At 45.1% G+C, this 20,000-nt stretch overlaps 1 protein-coding gene across 1 annotated transcript in view; it reads left to right on the top strand.

Moving 5' to 3' along the window:
- The window catches only part of si:dkey-225n22.4 (collagen alpha-1(XXI) chain), a 107,442-nt gene that overhangs the window by 23,025 nt on the left and 64,417 nt on the right, over window positions 1-20,000 (top strand). Inside the window, 10 exon segments of the mRNA XM_063206689.1 lie at window positions 229-362; window positions 364-396; window positions 1,306-1,527; window positions 13,196-13,369; window positions 14,994-15,071; window positions 15,913-15,924; window positions 17,252-17,347; window positions 17,758-17,811; window positions 18,025-18,078; window positions 18,593-18,646. Coding sequence (XP_063062759.1) covers window positions 229-362; window positions 364-396; window positions 1,306-1,527; window positions 13,196-13,369; window positions 14,994-15,071; window positions 15,913-15,924; window positions 17,252-17,347; window positions 17,758-17,811; window positions 18,025-18,078; window positions 18,593-18,646 — 911 coding nt within the window.

Genomic DNA, 20,000 nt, shown 5'->3' with positions numbered 1-20,000 from the left:
GGATTTTTCTTCCTTAAGTTGATCCATTTTATCGCGCACCCAAAGACTTCCGTTTTTCCAAGAAGTTGAGCGCGTCCTTTGCCTAAACATTTGGTCTATCTGTCATTCAGCCTGGAAATGGATTGGTTTTTGCAGTGTTTGCATGTCATGTGTTTCTGTTGTCCTTGTTTTGTCACTGGAGACAGCATCTTGACTTGACAGTTTGATTTTTTTGTTGCCCCATTGAAGAGTCGGTGTGCCCTACGCGTATCCCTGTGGCGTCTCGTGATGAGAAGGGCTTTGAGCTGATGTTGGGGATGAACATCCATCGCAAGGCCAAGAAGATCCAGGGCTCCCTGGCCTCCGAAGCAGCCTTCCACCTGGACAAATGCTCGTGACATCACTGAGAGCAGCAAAGTAAGACTCCTGGCCCACCACTCGCACGCACGGCACAACTCCCCTCAAAGACAGTAGTTCTAATACCACCGTCGGCAGAAGACTATCTCATTTCAACTAGCAGACCGGAAATGCTGTGGTAGCTTGTGGCTTAATTTCGAGATGCTGCACACCCAACAAGTTTTTTTAAAGGCCTGTCCATTGCACTGGGTGGGCGAAATAATTGCTTGGTCTACCACCTGGGCAAAGACATCATCTGAAATTATTAATTAATGTAATGAATGACTACAAAAGGTGTGGTTTTATAAAAAAATACTTGATTGGGGAAACACTGAAAATTGTCACATTTCAATTATTTTTCCTTTCTTCACTACTTTTAATGTTTTACCCTGTCACATCTCCGAAAATCCTGCATAACTTCGCGGTCTATTTGGCTTCCTACCACTCCATTATGTATTTTTTTTATTTTTTTTGTTTTGTTTTCTCCATTTTTTGTTTTTCCGACAATCGTTTTTGTTTTTTTTGGATTTTTTTGTTTTTTTTTTTTTTTTTTTTTTTTCTTTTTTTTTCTTTTTTGTTTTTGTTTTTACATTTTTTTTTTTTTTCCATTTTTTTTTTTTTTGTTACTTTGTTTTCCATTTTTTTTTTTTTTTTTTTTTTTTACTCTACTCCATTGTTTATTTTTGTACGCTCGCATTTTCCTTTTTTTTTTCTTTTTTTTTTTTTTTTTTTTGTTTTTTTTTTTTTATTATTTTTTGTTTTTTTTACATTTTTTTTTTTGCTTTTTTTTTTTTTTTATTTTTTTTCTTGTTGGGGTTTGCATGTGAACGTTATTGAAATCTTCCTTGCATTAGCATTACAATGTTGCAATTACTATAATGATAACCACGCCAATTTATGCTTCCTTAACTATTTCGTCTTTAAAGGGAGATCTTTCCAGAAGGGTTGCCGCCATCATATGTGTTTGTGGCGACCATTCGTCTGCGTGGGTCCATGAAGAGAGAGAAGTTTGACCTCTGGAGGATACTGTCCAAGGACAAGGTCACTCAGGCCGCAGTGACTGTGGATGGCACGGAGAGATCAATGACCTTCACCACCACCAACCTGGCCAATGGCGAACAGAAGATCACTTTCAGTGCACCAGGGATTGAGGTCTGTGAAATTCTGTTAGTCTCACTCAACTTGTCCTCTGATGCTCTGATCAACCCCCCCCCCCCCCCAAAGGCACACGCTCAACGACAAACCACAAACGACAACCACAGTGTGTGTTATGTGGAAAGGGTCTATAAATAACGTGATTAAGATTGCGAGTGTGGGTTTTACATGCACCCAAAGTTGACAATAAGTGTGCTTATGTGTAGTTCTATCAGAATCGGTTTCCAAGTTTTATTTCCTTCTTCTAATGCTCGTAATAAGGTTTAAGGTTTGCCATTTACACAAAGCTGAAAAATAACGTCATACGTCTTTAACGTGTTGTCCGTGTCATACTTCTCAGCTTTTGTGTTTGAAGAGTGTCATTTATAAAGCATTAACTGGGATTGTTTTACATCTTTAGCACTTGTAACCAAGTCTTTTATTGGACAATAATACAGAGTTGTAACCAATTTTATTGCCTTACACCTCATACAAGGGCCGATTTACTGCTCTGTCTCCAATAAACACGCAATAAGCAGACATCAGCAAACACCCGCTAATGAGTTAAATCCAGTAAATATTAGCTGTGTTTGTACAGGTGGCCCATATGGCAAATCGATCAGTATCAACAGAGTGTGCACAGCGAAGATTATTTATTTGTTGCTTCCAGCTAAAATGCCTTTTCTCCCCTGAAGCAATAAGAATAGAAGAACTTTCTTAAATGTGCATATGTAACATGCCGTTGCCCTTTACTTTCTCCTTGTTTTTTATTAGCTTAACATATGTTGGTGTTTGGCTATGGAAAATAGTCCTACGTCAAATTACAGGTGCTTGAGGGCATGTTTTTATTTTTTACTGTTATTAGCTTCACAAACGGGGCTGTAGTGAGGGTAAACGCACTAAACGCCTACTACGCACCTCATGGAATTTAGGAAATAGCGTTTACGCCCACCTCTAAAAGCCGTTAACCCAACCTCTAAATAGCGTTTACGGCGGCTCTTAATGTGCAATTACGGCAGCGTCAAGTTCCCTGCGCCTTGTGATCTGCTTTAATAATCCAAAATAAGGTGGTGTCATTTAAAAAATATGGGTGAACAGAGGCCTTACTTACCGTTTAAGTAGGATCCATTTTCATCGCTTCTGTATTCGGGTCATGTGTGACTTTCAATCCAGTGCCTTCGGCTGCGGCGGAACACCAATCAGGATCCAGGGAATATTAAAACACATGTGGCCTACCGTTGTGTAGTTTGCCTGCCTTCATAGAGTTAATCATAGTTACTCATCATCGGATAATGGGTATTCCAGTACGTCCTCCTTTTTCCCTCTTTGACGCTAAAAAATGTGGCGGGGGAAATTTCGAATGTCAGGGATTTTTAGACTGCCTGAAAGACCTATTCTCGGCATTTATACTGTGTTCATCATTCCCGTTTCCTTTTTTGACTCCAAACGCGAGTTTCTCTATGCCGTTCGCAAATAGTCACGCCCTTTCTCATCAAATCTAGCCCTTCTCGACCGTTGTGTCCCGAAGAAGTAGATGCGCCACAGCCCAGTGCGCCCCATGTTTAGCACGCGAAAGCGCATCTGATCGCCCTTTCACCGAACGGCAATGCCGCTAGAAACCGCAAAAATGCACGGTTCGCGAGTGGATTTGGAAATAACAAAAACCACCCCGTCGTATCTTGCCCTCTTATACACAGAGTACCTAGTACACGCCACCAATATCGCATCCTTTAGGGAGGTAAAACAGTTTGTTTCACCGTGTCACAAGTTCTTCATATGTATTAGTATCATTATGTCTTAACTGGTTTAACTTAAACACTTTGGCACGTTTCTTTGGCCTTAAGAACATTAAAAATTTTTTTATCCATTTTACCTGAATTTTTAACTTTACATGTCTTAAGGCAAAATAAGAACCTCCAAGTGTTTAAGATTCTCTTCATGATCTGACTTTCAAGTTAGGTGCATCAAAGAAGTTCTAAGGACTCAGTCTGAGTTGAAGAAATTAAGCTTCTTCTTCTCAGCTTCTTCTTCTGTCTATTGCCTTTGCAGTTCTTGATAACGCTGTATGGTTACTTATTAGATGGTAGGTACAACTCGATTCCTCTCATTACTGAGCTGCAGTGCCTATTGCTTATCTCTGAGCATCGCCCATACAAGTAGCTTAGCAAGTAGGCCTGAATGGATGACAGTGGAGCGGATACTGTGAGCTGGTCCTTATAAACAGAATAAGCCTAAATGGAGCATAAATAGCACTTCCGTATCAATCAGTTGAAACCATCACAATGTTGTGTTTTTTATTATTATTTCGCATGTTATATAGCTGAATGCATTCCTTGTGGGGAGGCTGAATGGGCCTACATGCTGATGAATGTCTATTTTAAAAAACCTTAATGCAGAATTGGAAGAAGCCGCCTATGAAATTGAGCTGCATTGTTATGGCTGTAATTATCTCTCCAAATAGCTATAGGTTTTTTTGGTCCTACTATCTAGATGTAACAAAGTCCTCTCTGCATCATATGATGCACACCCATTATGTGATTGGCCTAATAGTCCTACTGAGAGATTTTAAATGTCCATTTATAGTAGACAAATGATGTGCATGCCAAAAAGTTCTAGTAGGCTTTTAAACAAATTACCAGTTTTTGATGCTGATACCGATACTGTATAGGCCTACTAGCATGCCTGGCACTCATATCCATTTTCAGTACTGTAAACACAGATACCCGAACCCGCCCCCCCCCCCCAGCCCAAAAAAAACGCTCGCGTCACGCTTGCTCGCGTCCGTCGCGTCACGGTCTGTCTGATACAAAAAATCATAGTATTACGCCCACCGCTAATTTGACTCCTACCGCCCTTTCACAGATCAGCTCTGTATGGTAATGCCTGAAATCATTTAGACAAAGGAGTCATAAAACTGAGGAGTTACCATGCAGTTGCCATGGAGTGACCAAACAATGATTTTGTCTGCCCAGTGCAAGGGACAGGACTTTAAAAATGTCCTTCAGAATTTGTCCGCTTGACAGGCCGCATTCTGACATTAAACACACGTGATTGAAAGTGTGTATGTGATGAGAACTGAAGCCCTTAAGCCTTTCATGTGATGGTCATTTTCTACCCACCTTATTACCATACCAACTAACTACGCCCATTTCAACTAGCAGACCGGAAATGCTGTGGTAGCTTGTGGCTTAATTTCGAGATGCTGCACACCCAACAAGTTTTTTTAAAGGCCTGTCCATTGCACTGGGTGGGCGAAATAATTGTTTGGTCACTCCTGTCATGGTTTCCCAAGAATGGACGCAAATGCAGAACTTCCACGGCAAACTTGATGGTTTTATTTATAAACTCAGGAACAAAAACAAACACGGCACAATGGCCAAAATCGTGAATTGTGAAATCAGAACAGAAACTGGCATAGCATACAGCTCTACAAAACAACATCAAGAATCTGCACATGGTGAATGAAAGTTCAGGTTTTAAATACAGCATACAGGTGGAACATGTGATCAGGGTGATTGCTTGATTGCAGGTGCACGTGATAATTGAGTCACAGTCTTAGTACTCTGGTGAGGCCGGAAGGCGCTGATTGGTTGATTGGTTGAGGGAATTAGCGGATGATTGACTGGATTGTCTGAGATGATGAGGGAATTGTCTTGACGGAGGCAACGGTGTTGTTGCCAGGTTGGTCACAGTAACCCCCCCTCTGAAGGCACGGCTCCAGCCGTGCGAAGCGAGCGAAGGGGGTGACGACCTCTCGGGCTAGGTGCTGGTCTGTCAGGATGAAGACTGGTGGAATTCTGAAATGAGAGTACGGTCTAGGATGTCGGAAGAGGGGACCCAGCTCTGGTCTTCAGGCCCATACCCCTCCCAGTCCACCAGGTACTGCATGCGACCTTGACGGCGTCTGGAATCCAGGAGCCGCCCTCACCTGGTAGGCAGGGGGAACCATCGATCTCCAGCGCCGTGGTGGCGTACCACCAGGGACCGCATCAGCCATGGGACCCGGAATCACCAGCCTAAGGAGGGAGACATGGAAAGATGGAGAGACACGGTAGTTAGCAGGGAGTTGGAGCGTGTACGTGACTGGGTTTACCCTCCGGATCACCTTGAATGGGCCCACAAATCGAGGGCTGAGTTTCCGACAGGGCAGCTTCAGTTTCAGGTTCCTGGTGGAAAGCCAGACTCTGTCGCCAGGCTGATACTCAGGGGTATCCCCACGGCGACGGTCAGAGTGGAGTTTTTGCTGACGGACTGCTCTGCTGATTTGTAGGTGGGTCAGCTCCCAGACCCGCTCAGCTCGGCGGAACCAATCATCAATGATAGGGATGTCAGACTTGGTGGGATCCCAGGGACAGAGAGGTGGCTGGTATCCTAGAACACATTGAAACGGGGTTAGTTTTGTTGTTGAATGGATTAGTGAGTTTTGAGCATACTCAGCCCATGGGAGGAACTCTGCCCAGTCATTCTGGCGGCGGTGACAGTATGTTCTCAGGAACCGTCCGAGGTTTTGGATTGCCCTCTCAGCTTGACCATTAGCTTCAGGATGGTAGCCAGAGGTGAGGCTCACAGTGACTCCCAATTTCTTCATGAAAGCCCTCCACACCTGGGAGGTAAATTGGGGCCCCCGGTCCGAGACTATGTCCTCAGGAATTCCGTAGTGTCGGAAAACCTGACTGAAGAGGGCTTCAGCGACCTGGAGAGCAGTGGGCATACTTGTGAATGGGATGAAGCGGTTAGATTTGGAGAACCTATCCACCACAACGAGTATGACCGTATAGCCCTTAGATGGTGGCAGGTCAGAAAGGGAAGTCTATGGCTAGGTGTGACCAGGGACGATTCGGAGTAGGCAAGGGCATGAGCTTTCCTGGCGGAAGACAACGTGGACTCTTGGTGGTTGTACAGATTGAGCAAGATTTGACATACCTCTGGACATCATGTGCTATGGAGGGCCACCAGTACTTCCTGGAGATGAGTTCCATGCTCTTCTCAATCCCTGGATGTCCCGAAGCCAAGGAGGTGTGAGACCAGACGATGACCCTGTCACGAACAGTGGAAGGCACATACATTTTGTCAGGTGGGCAAGTAGCAGGAGTTGGCTCACCTCTTTGTTCTCGTCGGATGTCTGCGTCAATTTTCCAGAGGACCGGAGCAACAATGATTGAGGGTGGAAGGATGGGCTTCAGGACTGGGGAAGGCTCAGAGATGGTGTGTGTATTCGAGACAAGGCATCAGCCTTGCCGTTCTTGGATCCAGGTCTGTAGGTTATTGTGAAATCGAATCTGGAGAAGAATAGAGACCACCTGGCCTGTCTTGCATTGAGCCTCTTTGCAGCTTGGATGTACTCCAGATTTCGATGATCAGTGATGACAACAAATGGTTCTTTGGCACCCTCAAGCCAATGTCTCCATTGCTCAAGGGCCATCTTCACCGCCAGCAACTCCCGATTTCCCACATCGTAATTGCGTTCGGCCGGAGACAATCTGTGTGAGTAGAAGGCACATGGGTGCAGCTTTGGTGGTTCACCTTGACGCTGGGACAACACTGCTCCTACTCCCACATCTGAGGCATCCACTTCGACCACAAACTGTTTGGTAGGATCAGGAAACTTCAGAATCGGTGCTGTGGTGAAGCGTTGCTTGAGTGCAGTAAAGGCATCCTGAGCTGTGTCGGTCCACTGGAGGCTGCGTGGCTTGCCTTTTAGGAGAGCAGTGAGGGGGGCAGCAACTGAGCTGAAGGACCGGATAAACCGGCGATAGAAATTGGCGAATCCAAGGAAGCGCTGCAACTCCTTGATGTTCTTTGGGGCAGGCCACTGAGTGACAGCTTCAACCTTCTGGTCCTCCATCCGAGCGCCATCTGGGCCGATCACATATCCGAGGAAGGAGATGGTGGTCTGGTGGAAGAGGCACTTTTCAAGCTTTACATATAACTGGTGCTGTAGGAGGCGTGCGAGTACCTGTCTGACATGTAGGTAATGTTGAGCTAGTGTGGTGGAATATATTAAAATATCGTCAATGTAGGCTACAACATATTTCCCAATCATATCTCTGAGAATGTCATTGACAAAAGACTGGAAGACAGAAGGTGCATTTACCAGACCGTAGCTCATCACCAGATACTCGTAGTGGCCAGTACTTGTGCTGAAGGCGGTCTTCCACTCATCTCCCTCTCGGATACGAACCAGGTTGTAGGCACTCCGTAGGTCCAGTTTGGTGTAGTAGCATGCCCCTCTAAGCTGCTCGATGGCGGAAGGTACTAGTGGGAGTGGGTACCTGTATTTCACAGTGATGGCATTGAGGCCCCGATAATCGATGCAGGGCCGCAACCCACCATCTTTTTTCTCCACAAAGAAGAAGCCCGAGGCAGCCGGCGAGGTGGACGGACGGATAAAACCCTGTTGCAGTGCCTCTTGGACGTACTCCTCCATGGCTTGGGTTTCCATTGGAGACAATGGATACACACGGCTACGTGGAGGCGAAGTACCTGGCAGGAGGTTGATTGCACAATCCCAGGGACGATGAGGAGGAAGGTGAGTTGCCCTGGTCTTGGAGAAGACAGCATCCAGGTCCATGTATTGGTTGGGGATTTCCGGAATCATAGCCGAGTCTGGGCTCTCTATGGAGGTGGAGGCACAAGGGTATTTCAGACGATGAATTTGACAAAAAGGTGACCAAGAGTGTATGTTACCTCCTTTCCAAGAGACTACAGGGTCATGAGTTTGAAGCCACGGGAGACCAAGGACTACTGGGTGCTGCATGGATGGTAGGACAAGGAAGTTGATTGATTCATGATGCACAGAGTAGACAGTCAGCTGTACCATTGAGGTGATTTGTGAGATGGTGCCATTACCAACGGGTCCTCCGTCTAGGGCCTGGATGGATACTGGTGGTGAGAGAGTGTTGAGGGGCAGTTGAAGGGCCTCAGCCACGGTTGGTGTGACGAAATTGCCTGCTGCTCCTGAATCTAACAAGGCTGAGAAAGAGAAACATCTTTCACCGAAGCGTACAGTCACAGGAACAAGGAAGGGCTTGGAGGATAAAGAAGGTGGAGGTAGCTTTACCTTGTGTGGATTGGCAGGCTGGGGGCGTCTCACTCCAGGCTGAGGGCGCTTTGGACAGAGCTCAACTTGGTGAGTAGGGTCCCCACAGTACAGACAGAGGCCAAGGTCAATTCTGCGGCGGCGTTCTTGGGGAGTGAGACGTGCAGATCCCACTTGCATCGGTTCAGGGTCAGGGTCTTGCTGGTAAGTAGGTAGTGATAATGGTAGTGGGGAAGCACGTTTGCCTCTGCGCCTCTCCTGCAGAAGGTAGTCAAGGTTGATGGACAGGTTGATGAGGGCATCCAGAGTCAGCTCCTGGTCACGACAAGCAAGTTCCATTCGCACATCCTCCCTCAATCCTCTGCGGTATAGTGCAATGAGGGCTTTATCGTTCCAACCACTTGCTGCTGCCAGGGTGCGGAACTGTAGGGCGTATTCTGCTGCAGTCCCGGTGCCTTGAGAAAGCTTGAGCAGTCTCTCACTCCGCTCCTTGCCATCAATGGGATGTTCAAAAACTGCACGGAAGAGAGCAATGAAGCGATCATAGGAAGTGGTTACATCACCTCCTTCTCTCCAGACAGCTGTTGCCCAGTCTAAGGCCTTTCCCTTCAGGCGAGTGATGACGGCTGCCACCTTGGATTGGTCTGGCATCTGTGGATGGTGAGCGAGGTACAGGTTACACTGAAGAAGAAAACCTTCGCAACCATTGGGCTCTCCACCGTAGGCTTCAGGCAACTTCACAGCTGAGGCAGGGTGACCTGGCAGGGCGAGGTAACCAGGAAGGGTAGGTTGAACTTCAGCCGGGGCAGGTTGAGCTTGAGCCGGGGCAGGTTGAGCTGGATCCCGAGCAGGTTGAGCTTGAGCCAGGGCAGGTGGCACAGGAGGGCTGGGAGTTGATGCAACACTCGCGGAAGAAAGGTGTCGGATAACATCATCCATGGCGTTTCCAAGTTTGGAAATTTGTCGCTGTTGTCCTTCTACCGTGGCACTAAGCGAGGCTACAGAGGTCGCTAGCAGTTGGAGTGGAGGTATGGGCATCTCCTCAGATGAACTGGGTGGCAGTGGATAGCTTGCTGCGTCCATAAGGTTGGCAGATTCTTCTGTCATGGTTTCCCAAGAATGGACGCAAATGCAGAACTTCCACGGCAAACTTGATTTAATTATAAACTCAGGAACAAAACAAACACGGCACAATGGCCAAAATCGTGAATTGTGAAATCAGAACAGAAACTGGCATAGCATACAGCTCTACAAAACAACATCAAGAATCTGCACATGGTGAATGAAAGTTCAGGTTTAAATACAGCAACAGGTGGAACATGTGATCAGGGTGATTGCTTGATTGCAGGTGCACGTGATAATTGAGTCACAGTCTTAGTACTCTGGTGAGGCCGGGCGCTGATTGGTTGATTGGTTGAGGGAATTAGCGGATGATTGACTGGATTGTCTGAGATGATGAGGGAATTGTCTTGACGTAGGCAACGGTGTTGTTGCCAGGTTTGTCACAACTCCATGGTAACCCTTCACTTTCATGAGTGCTTTGTCCAAAGGATTTCAGTTCTCATGACAAGTAGTTCTACACTTTCAATCATTTAATCTCAGAATACAGTACTGCCTGAGAAGCTTAAAGATTCCTAAGGACATTTAAAGTTAACTGCATGGTAACTCCTCATTTTTATGACTCTTTGGTCTAAATGATTTCAGGCATTATCATCCAACATGCAATTGTAAAGTAAAACAGTAAAAATGAAAAACAAGCCCTCAAGGCACCTTGCAATTTTGTTTTAGCCTATGCAGCTCTGTGTGGAAGAAGGCCTTGTCTTCTGGACGATAAAGGATGACAAAAGAACAGTTTATACCTACAGGGGAAAGAAGGTACTGTAGATAGACAGTTAAACATGTAAGAAGAGAAACCTGTAAGAGATCACACCTGAGGGGCTTACAATATACTGTAAAGTGCAGGTTAACCACTACTTTGGACTTGACATAGTCCAAAAATTAGATTAGGAAATAAAACAAGACACATTGCCAAATTCAATCAGGAAACAAAATAAATAAATTATTTCCAAACTAAACTGGGAAACCAAATAAAACACATTATTCACACTCCATGACTCTATTCGAAGCTTGTTACCAAAATGGTAATGACCAAGTCATAATCGGTCGCGAAAGTCTCTCACTAATGTCATAGCAAAGTTGTTATGATGTATTTTTTAGGAAACAGTGCGTCGGATCGCTGAAGATTCCATTGGCACCAAAAGGCTACAAACACGTGATACAGCTTGGAAGTGTACATGTAATGACAAATGAGCGGTCCAAACCTTTTTCCATGGAGAAATAAGGAACACAAAGACTGAGATCAGACAGAACCATGTTCAATAATAATAAACAACTGTCTGGGTTTTAAGGTCACTTGTTTTAACACTAATGCTGTTTCCATTGATGTGTCATTGGTATTGGTGGTAAAGTCGCTATTAGCTGAGTAGTTTTGAGCAACCCCCCAACACACACACACACACACACACACACACACACACACACACACACACACACACACACACACACACACACACACACACACACACACACACACACACACACACACACACACACATGTCCATCCCACATACGCATATGTGCAGGTGTTTTGCTGTTCAGCTGAGTGTACAAATAGTTCTTTCCTTTCCCATGCAAAATTGTATTTGTCATCTCTTCTGAGGAGGCAGGCAGTAGACATCAGTTGCCAAGCAAGTGGACTTTGGCCCAAGGTCACTGTTTCCACGGTACCAGCATCCGCTTTGGGCCCTCTCTTTTTCAAATGTATTTGTTTATTTCCATGAACATTGCATTTTTTCTTCATTTTTTTTTTCTTTTTCCATGACCATTCATATGTCCATCCATTCATTCATGATGAAGTGGGTGCAACCCGGCCCGAGCTATTTTCAGAGGAGAGACAGGACTGTGAAGCCTGCATCTTCCCTCCCTCTGTGTGTGTGTGTGTGTGTGTGTGTGTGTGTGTGTGTGTGTGTGTGTGTGTGTGTGTGTGTGTGTGTGTGTGTGTGTGTGTGTGTGTGTGTGTGTGTGTGTGTGTGTGTGTGTGTGTGTGTGTGTGTCTTACTTGGAGAGGAAAGAGAGGGTGATTGCCTGCATCCTCTCGTTCATGCACCTTCCTTTCGTCCTTTGTTTGTGTGCGTGCGTGTGTGTGTGTGCGTGCGTGTGTCTGTGGGTGCATGTGTCTTATTTGGAGAGGAGAGGCAGGAAGATTTAGCCTCCATCCTCCCTCATCCTCTCTCCCGCATCCCCAGACTCAAAGTGCTCCTTGTTACAAAGGGCTCTGATCACCTTTGTGTGGGTGTGTGTGTATGTGGGTGTGGGTGTGGGTGTAAGTGTAAGTGTGTTTATTTGTCTGTGTAATCCTTCCTACAGCTTCAGTCCAAGGAAAAGCTACATTTTTTCCGTCTTCCTCTTTTTTTTTCGGCTATTGCTGCACCTCCGAAATGAACGGTGCTGTTTTGGAAAAACGTTGGCAGAGCCCAGGTCAGGACAGCCAGGAATCTGATTGGTTGGTTGCTCTGTCGGCCTGTTGGTCGGTCAGTTTGGCCCCAAATTGTGGCATATCCGCCGTTCCATAAGTGGCGTCCTGAAGAGTTGTGTGTGTGTGTGTGTGTGTGTGTGTGTGTGTGTGTGTGTGTGTGTGTGTGTGTGTGTGTGTGTGTGTGTGTGTGTGTGTGTGTGTGTGTGTGTGTGTGTGTGTGTGTGTGTGTGTGTGTGTCTGTGTGTGTGTGTGTGTGTGTGTGTGTGCGTGTGTGTACATGCTTAGGGATATGGAGTGCCTAAAATCAGACACGCGTTCTCAACTGATTTTATTTGAAATGTAATTGAATGTTACAGGCATTTACAGGATCAAAGCCCCTCGCTGCCCAAACAGTGCACATTGTCATACGGTCAGAAGGGGGGAAAAAAACATGCCACCGTCTATACAGGAAATATAAATTCTACGGGAGGAAGAAAAAAATAACTATTTTGAAGAGCCGCGTTTTCATGGCGTGTAATAACATAGTAACAGCGTTGGCTTTCTCTGGCTCAAATCTTTTTCCTGTTTTAGGCTCTTATCCCAGATACTTTAGACTAAAATAGATCTTGCTTTTGGATCACTAGCAGCATTCCACAGTAGACATACAGTAAAGTGAGTGAGTGCTTTGTCTTCCTTTATACGTGAGAGTCAGGGCGGAGCTATAGTGGGGGGCGAGCAAGGCATGTGCCCCGGGGCCCATGGCCCTTCTTTATTGGTGGAGGAGGCCCTATTGTGACCTTTGCAGGCTGTAAGGGGGGCCCTAAAAGTGTCTTGCCCTGGGGCCCTGTGTGTAATTGTTTCGCCACTGATGAGAGTAATTACTGGGGTTTTAGAAAAGACAGTTTGTTAGGAGGAGCTAAAAATATTGCCATGGTAATGGTGTAATAGCAAAATAGCCTCTACAGTTCATATGCACATGTGCACGCACGCACGCATGCACGCACGCACGCATGCACACAGACAAACACACACACACACACACACACGCATCTCAGATGGTTTTCTTTAAACTATGTGGTGTGTATGAGGGAAACCCAATCTGATTGGTCCCTCTCTGGTCTCTGTGGTTACAGGCGCTGTTTGATGAGGGCTGGCACCAGCTGAAGGTGCTGGTGTCACCGCGTCGCGTCACCGCTTTCCTTGACGACACGCAGATTCAGGATGAGGACCTGGAGGCAGTGGTGCCCATCTACATCAACGGCAAGACGCAGATCGGCAAGGAGCTCAACTCAGAGACCACCGTACCTGTAAGACACATTCAGTACATTACATTCGATTATTGCACTGATTACTAGAGATGCACTGGATCCTGATTTTTAGGATCCTGCCGGATACCGGATCCACTGCTTAAGATCCTGCCGGATCCGGAACCGGATACCGGATCCTACGAAAGGGTTGAAACACATTGCCAACTCGCACACATGGGCCCTTTTTATTACGTTGGCGCAAACTATTTTTAAGACTCATTGGCTTATTGCCACACTGCCTTCAACGGCCGCTTCCAAAGGGCTTTCACTCCATGCAGCGATTGGGGTTGTGAAAGACTGACTGAAAAGCCTAGGCTACGTAAAAAGTAGAGATGCCCCAGATCTTGATTTTTAGGTAACTGCCGCATACCGGATCCACTACTTAATATCCTGCCTGATCCGGAAAGTCTGAAAAACCCTATTATCCTGCCGGATCCGGAACCAGATCTTGGATCCTGTACATCTCTACTGATTACATTAGAACACATGTTCTGCATCCATGCATCTACATCAACGTCAAGACACAGATCGGGAAGATCAACTCAGAGACCACCCTACCCGAAACATTATATTTACACCTTTAAAACATTTACACCTGAAACATTATATTTACACCTTTTAAACATTATATTAAACATTATAAACATTAAATATTATACATTACACATTAATGACTTCAAATTATACTGCATCTACAATCTATGACAAGATACTGATTGGGAAGAAGCTCAATTCAGAAAAGACTGTACCTGTGAAACACATCCCTGTTTATACTGTGGTTTACACAATGATACATCACATAGCATTGCATTAGATGAGATTCAACTTTATGAAACTGCTGTAGGTCTCCCTGTAGTAAGCTGTGCACAGTGCAACAACCTGGTTGTCCTCACAATGTTCCAATGACAATAGATTATATTTCACTAAATTACAATAGACTTTATCACCATCATTCATGTACAGCATAAACACAGAGTACCAAAATGTGTAGATCACATGTATCACTGAGTCTGAACACAAGGGTGCAATAATGTGCAAGTGCTGTTTTGGAGTGCATTTTTGAAGTTATGCACCTGTTGGACTGTTTGTTTTCATTTTTCTGTTTTCATTTTTTCCACATGGAACATGCCTCCATTTGAGGCATACCCTGTCCAGATATACTGTAGCTATGATTTTCTGTTTATTTGTGTTTGCTTAAAGTGACTACTTTTCTCCTAAGGTTATACCCTGTCCAGATATACTGTTGCTATGATTTTTCTGTTTATTTGTTTGCTTAAAGTGACTACTTTTCTCCTAAGGTTGTGCGTTTCCATTGCAAGTAATGTAAAGGAACTTTTCCCTTGTGTCCGTATAGGTATTCAGAAGCTTATGTTCAATGCAGCCAGGGATGCTGACAGAGGGGGACAAAGGGGTCAGTTGTCCCGGGCCCAGGGAGAGAGGGGGGGCAGAATTGGGTTCTCATAGCATTGCATGTATTGTGAGGGGGGCCCTTTCAGATGATTTTGTCCTGGGCCCAGTCAAAGCTGTCAGCGGCCCTGAATGCAGCCTATTTCTATGTACTGTACTGAATGAGTACGTCTGGCCTTCTCTCTACTCACAAGTAATTTCCTCTCACGTCCTTCAGGTGGAGATCCAGAAGCTGAGGCTGTACTGTGACCCGCAACAGAGTGAACGCGAGACAGCCTGTGAGATCTACTCTGTGGTGAGACATGCAGTCTCTGTGCCTTATTTATTCACAAGGACATTTTTTTGTGTGAAAGTCAACATTCCACCGTATTGACGTGGGGGAAAGGGCAGAGGGTACGCTGTTAAAAGATACAAAAGATACAAGATAAATTGGACACATTCTTGTAACATACGCAATTGTCGCTTGCTGTAGAATGTGGTGAGGTGAAGTGTTCTTAAGTGCCAATTTTTTGGCATTATTCCTACTTTATTTACACTTTTCATGTGACATTGTGCGGTGGCGACTTGAGTACCACCATTTTCACATGTTGGGAAGCTGTCACAGGTTCTTCATAGCAGACGTAGATTTGTGATTGTGTATGTAGATTGTATGGTATATAAGGAAAACAAGAAATGGGCCACTTTTACCATGTAAGAGTAGTCCACAAGTGTAGTTCATATGAATCATTTAATACGTTTTATAGATACCTTTTTCCAAAGGGAGAGCATGTGAGATTTACTCTGTAGTTAGATGTGCATTGTCTACATCTATGCATTAGATGGTGCTAAAACATGAAAAGAAATGAAGCAAACACAATTTCTGATGCAAATACTATGTACTGTATGTTAAAAGCTGTAAAACATAACCAAAAGTCTACAGACATAAACTGGACTGACAACGTTTTTTAGCCCAGCCCACTGTGGAATTCCACAGTAGGAAGACCGATGGAAAAGGCAGAATGATCTTCTCTACGCTTAACTTAAAATAAACACCACTCTTGATGATCTCAATTATTTTGGACTCTTTGTTGATGAAACTCTTCTTGAACTTTGTCACTGATTAACTTCTCCTGTCTTTATTTTTCTGTTTGAAACAGGATGATGAGAGGGTAAGTAAACCAGTTTGACATTTCTATGGTTGTTGGTTGTTTTAGGCTTCTGTGGTTTGTGGAGTAGTCATTACACATTGACATAGACATATACAGTGTATTAGACACATTGCAGTGCAAGCAGATATACTATATCAAAGGCAACACTGACAACTGTCAAAGGCAACTCTCTTGCTATGTGTATATTGCAAAGCTGACAGAGGTGTTAACTCCATCTTCAAAAAGTTTAAATCCCTGCCACAAATTTGATCCAAGCAGTTCTGAATCAGCTGAATCAGCACCGTACTCAAGACAAGTAGAGCAGTTACTCAGTGTGGTCACCTACAGTACCTTCTTCTATTTACTTCTTAATATGTTTTTTAACTTCTGAAAAAAGCACTCTTGTGTTACAGTGACCGGCAATTGCAATTTCCAGGCATAATCCCTGACTCTGGTGGTCTGTCCCTGCTAAATTACAAGAAAGCCCCTTTTGTCCTTGATATATTTTGCTAAAACATCACTTATTGACTTAATATTGACGCTGGCTATAGCAAAAGGAATGTCAAAGGTTACAAAGTAAAATACAGGGTAATAATACCCCAATTTTCCTCTGTGAGGTCTGGTCACTCTATTGAGAAATTCCATTATCATACAGCAGATGTGATTTTAGCTGATTAGTCTTTAATTACATATTTTCTAACTTGGAAAATGTGTGTTTAAAACCACAGTATTTCAAAGCTTCAAACTTTCCAGTTTGTATGTTCCTGTCATGCATGTGATTGCACATGCTTACCCATGCTTGAGTCCATCTTGGGCCACATGCCAGCTCTACCCCAATTTCCCAACCTTTTCCTGTCCCACTATTAGCTGTCCTGTCATAAAAAAGGCAGATGAAAAGCCCAATATTTTTATGCTTCAAAATAAAGATGGGGACTGCCATGAACCTGATAATATCCCTTTGGTCGTTGTGTGTGTACTGTCTACTACTAATGTTAATGTTTGTTATTACCTTTGTAGGCCACTTTGTAACATCATGTTGGTCGTCATCACCTGTCTAGTGTTCACTAATATTGCAAAGGCCTTTGCATGTGTAGTGTTCACATACTGTCGTATTGACCATTACATGTGGTCATAGTCACATTCTCTGGAAAAAAGTCAAATGAACACCCCCCTTCATCCAATAATTATAATGTAATGAAAGCCAATTTTGGGCCCACTCAGCAACTAATCCCTTTGTTCCCCCTGTTGGTTGGTCATAGTAACGTTTGCCATTATGTGTGTCCTCTGGAGGTTAGTCAATTTGTGTTTAACTTACACCAGTGACTGATGAACGTGTTGCACGATCTAGTGTCCTCTGGATCGAGAGCCCACTATTGAGGAGCCGGAGGAGGAGTGTGACTGCTCTAAGGGCGGCCCAGGACCCCCCGGACCTCCTGGACCCATGGTACACACACACACACGCACACACACACACACACACACACACACACACACACACACACACACACACACACACACACACACACACACACACACACACACACACACACACACACACACACAGACACGGCCAGTGAGATGTTCCGTGTTTCATGACCCGTCACCTAAGCACACATAAACAAACACAGCACCCAGAATTTCCACACTGATACACATATACATATTCAAATGCACAGAACACTTATCACTCTCATGCACAGAAAGTCACGCACGCACGCACGCACGCACGCACGCAGACCACCACCACCACAATGTTGCAGTTCTCTGATGTACTTCCTTCTAAGCAGGTGTGGTGGAATTTTTTGAATTTGTGGCTGGTTCTGTGTTGTTGAGTATTTTGTTTTTACCACTCAGGGTTTACCGGGAGAGCCAGGCAAAGAGGGCCCTCCAGGACCAGATGGGAAGCCTGTGAGTTTCCTTCAGCAATTCATACACAAGTACACTGACTGCCTTTGCGGTAACCACCACAGCAGTAATGGATTCCAATGCAAACACTGCAGCACCTTTTCGAAAACCACCTTCTTCAGTGTCCATGCTCTGTTATAGTGTTGTTTGTTTGTTTGTTTGTTTATTTGTTTGTTTGTTTATTTGTTTTACCTGTTTTGTTGGTTGGCTAAATAGGGCCGAGTGGGACCAAAAGGAGAGTCAGGAGAACCAGGATTAGCTGGGGAGAAGGTGAGGTCATCACATCGTTGCCTAGAAATTGCTTTCTGGAGAACAGTATTTCGCTGTCAAAGATGACTGATTGCAATCTTAGTCTGGCCATGAAAATAGCAGATCCACACTCTCACTGCCTATTCAGTGATATGCTACCATGTCTCCATTAACTACACCATACAATGTTCTTGCAAGGTCTTTTGACGTGTCTGTCAAACTCAGTCCTGGGGGCCAAATCTGGGCTGTGGTCTGACTTTATTTGGCCCACGAGACCATTCCAGATGAATATTACAGTTTGCCCATATAAATAAATAATAACATGACTTAATAAATAATAACACGGAATTTGGTGTGTCGCATCAGGAATGTGAGTGGGCCCAAGCCAGTGTAACACTCGCACTTGGACTCGCATGGTACTATGTGCATGGCAGGGTAGAAAATAAGTGGCTCCTACTGCTCATGCTTGGACCATTTTAAAAACGGTAGTTTGTATATGTTTGAACATCCTCTGATGATGGCTTTGTCTCCACAGGGAGAAGCAGGACCACCAGGCATAATGGGAGAGATCGGAGTCAAAGGTCTCAAGGTAAGTCTGAGTTGTGGGGGGGTGTCCCACTCCATATCACATCCATATCACCATACCACCAAGGGCGATGAGACTCACTACAGAGAAGAAGTAGACCTGCTGGCCAGATGGTGCAAAGACAACAACCTCCTGCTGAATGTCAACAAGACCAAGGAGATTGTTGTCAACTTCCAAAGGGTCCAAAAACAACTGCCACCACTGACCATCGACGGCGATGCTGTGGAGAGAGTGAGCAGCACCAAGTTCCTTGGAGTGCACATCAGCGACGACCTCTCTTGGACCACCAACACTACATCACTGGCGAAGAAGGCCCATCAGCGTCTCTACTTCCTGTGCAAACTAAAGAAGGCAAGTGCTACACCCTCCATCATGACAACATTCTACAGAGGAACCATAGAGAGCGTCGTGTCCAACTGCATCACAGTGTGGGGAGGAAGCTGCACGGAGAAAAACAGGAAGACACTCCAGCGTGTTGTGAACACAGCGAAGAAGATCATTGGAGTACCACTCCCCTCCCTGCAGGACATTTACACCACACGCCTCACCCGGAAAGCACTGATGATCATCAAAGACACAAGCCACCCTGCACACAAACTGTTCAGCCTCCTGCCCTCTGGAAAGAGGTACAGGCGCCTCCGTTCCCGTACCACCAGGCTGGCGAGCAGCACAATGCACCAAGCGATCAAGATGCTGAACACTCAACCCACTCTCCCTCCACTGTTAGCCTCTAACCAGCAAGGCCACTGACAACCCCACCCCCATCCCCCACCACCATATCTGCGACTGAACATTCCACCTGCACTACTATACTTGTGACTGAACTTTCAACCTGCACTAACTCAAAACATGCACACACACACACACACACACACACACACACACACACACACACACACACACACACACACACACACACACACACACACACACACACACACACACACACACACACACAAGCACACTGCACTTTCTGCACTAAACCCAAACATACACACACTGACACACACACACACACACAGACACACGAACACACACACAGACGCACACCGCACCTTCTACCTGCACTAAACACATACACACACATACACACATACACACACACACACACACACACACACACACACTGCTGCTGGTGTACTTGACAGACCTTTTTAATATTTATTTTTCTTCAAAATGCTACTATTACCATGTCAGAACGGTATAAAGGACTTTTTTAGGAAAAGCACAAAAGCACAACAATACCTCTTAATGTATGTTCTCTACAAGTCTTCTGTTATCCAGTCTTGCACTTTAAATGTCTGTATGAGCACTGTCTATGTCCATACTGTCTTAAGTCCATGTATAAGTACTGTCT

The sequence above is a fragment of the Engraulis encrasicolus genome, chromosome 9, assembly GCF_034702125.1.
Source record: "Engraulis encrasicolus isolate BLACKSEA-1 chromosome 9, IST_EnEncr_1.0, whole genome shotgun sequence".
In the NCBI taxonomy this organism is placed as follows: domain Eukaryota; kingdom Metazoa; phylum Chordata; class Actinopteri; order Clupeiformes; family Engraulidae; genus Engraulis; species Engraulis encrasicolus.
The sequence above is the reverse complement of the archived record's forward strand: the minus strand, read 5'-3'. Positions and strand labels throughout refer to the sequence as shown.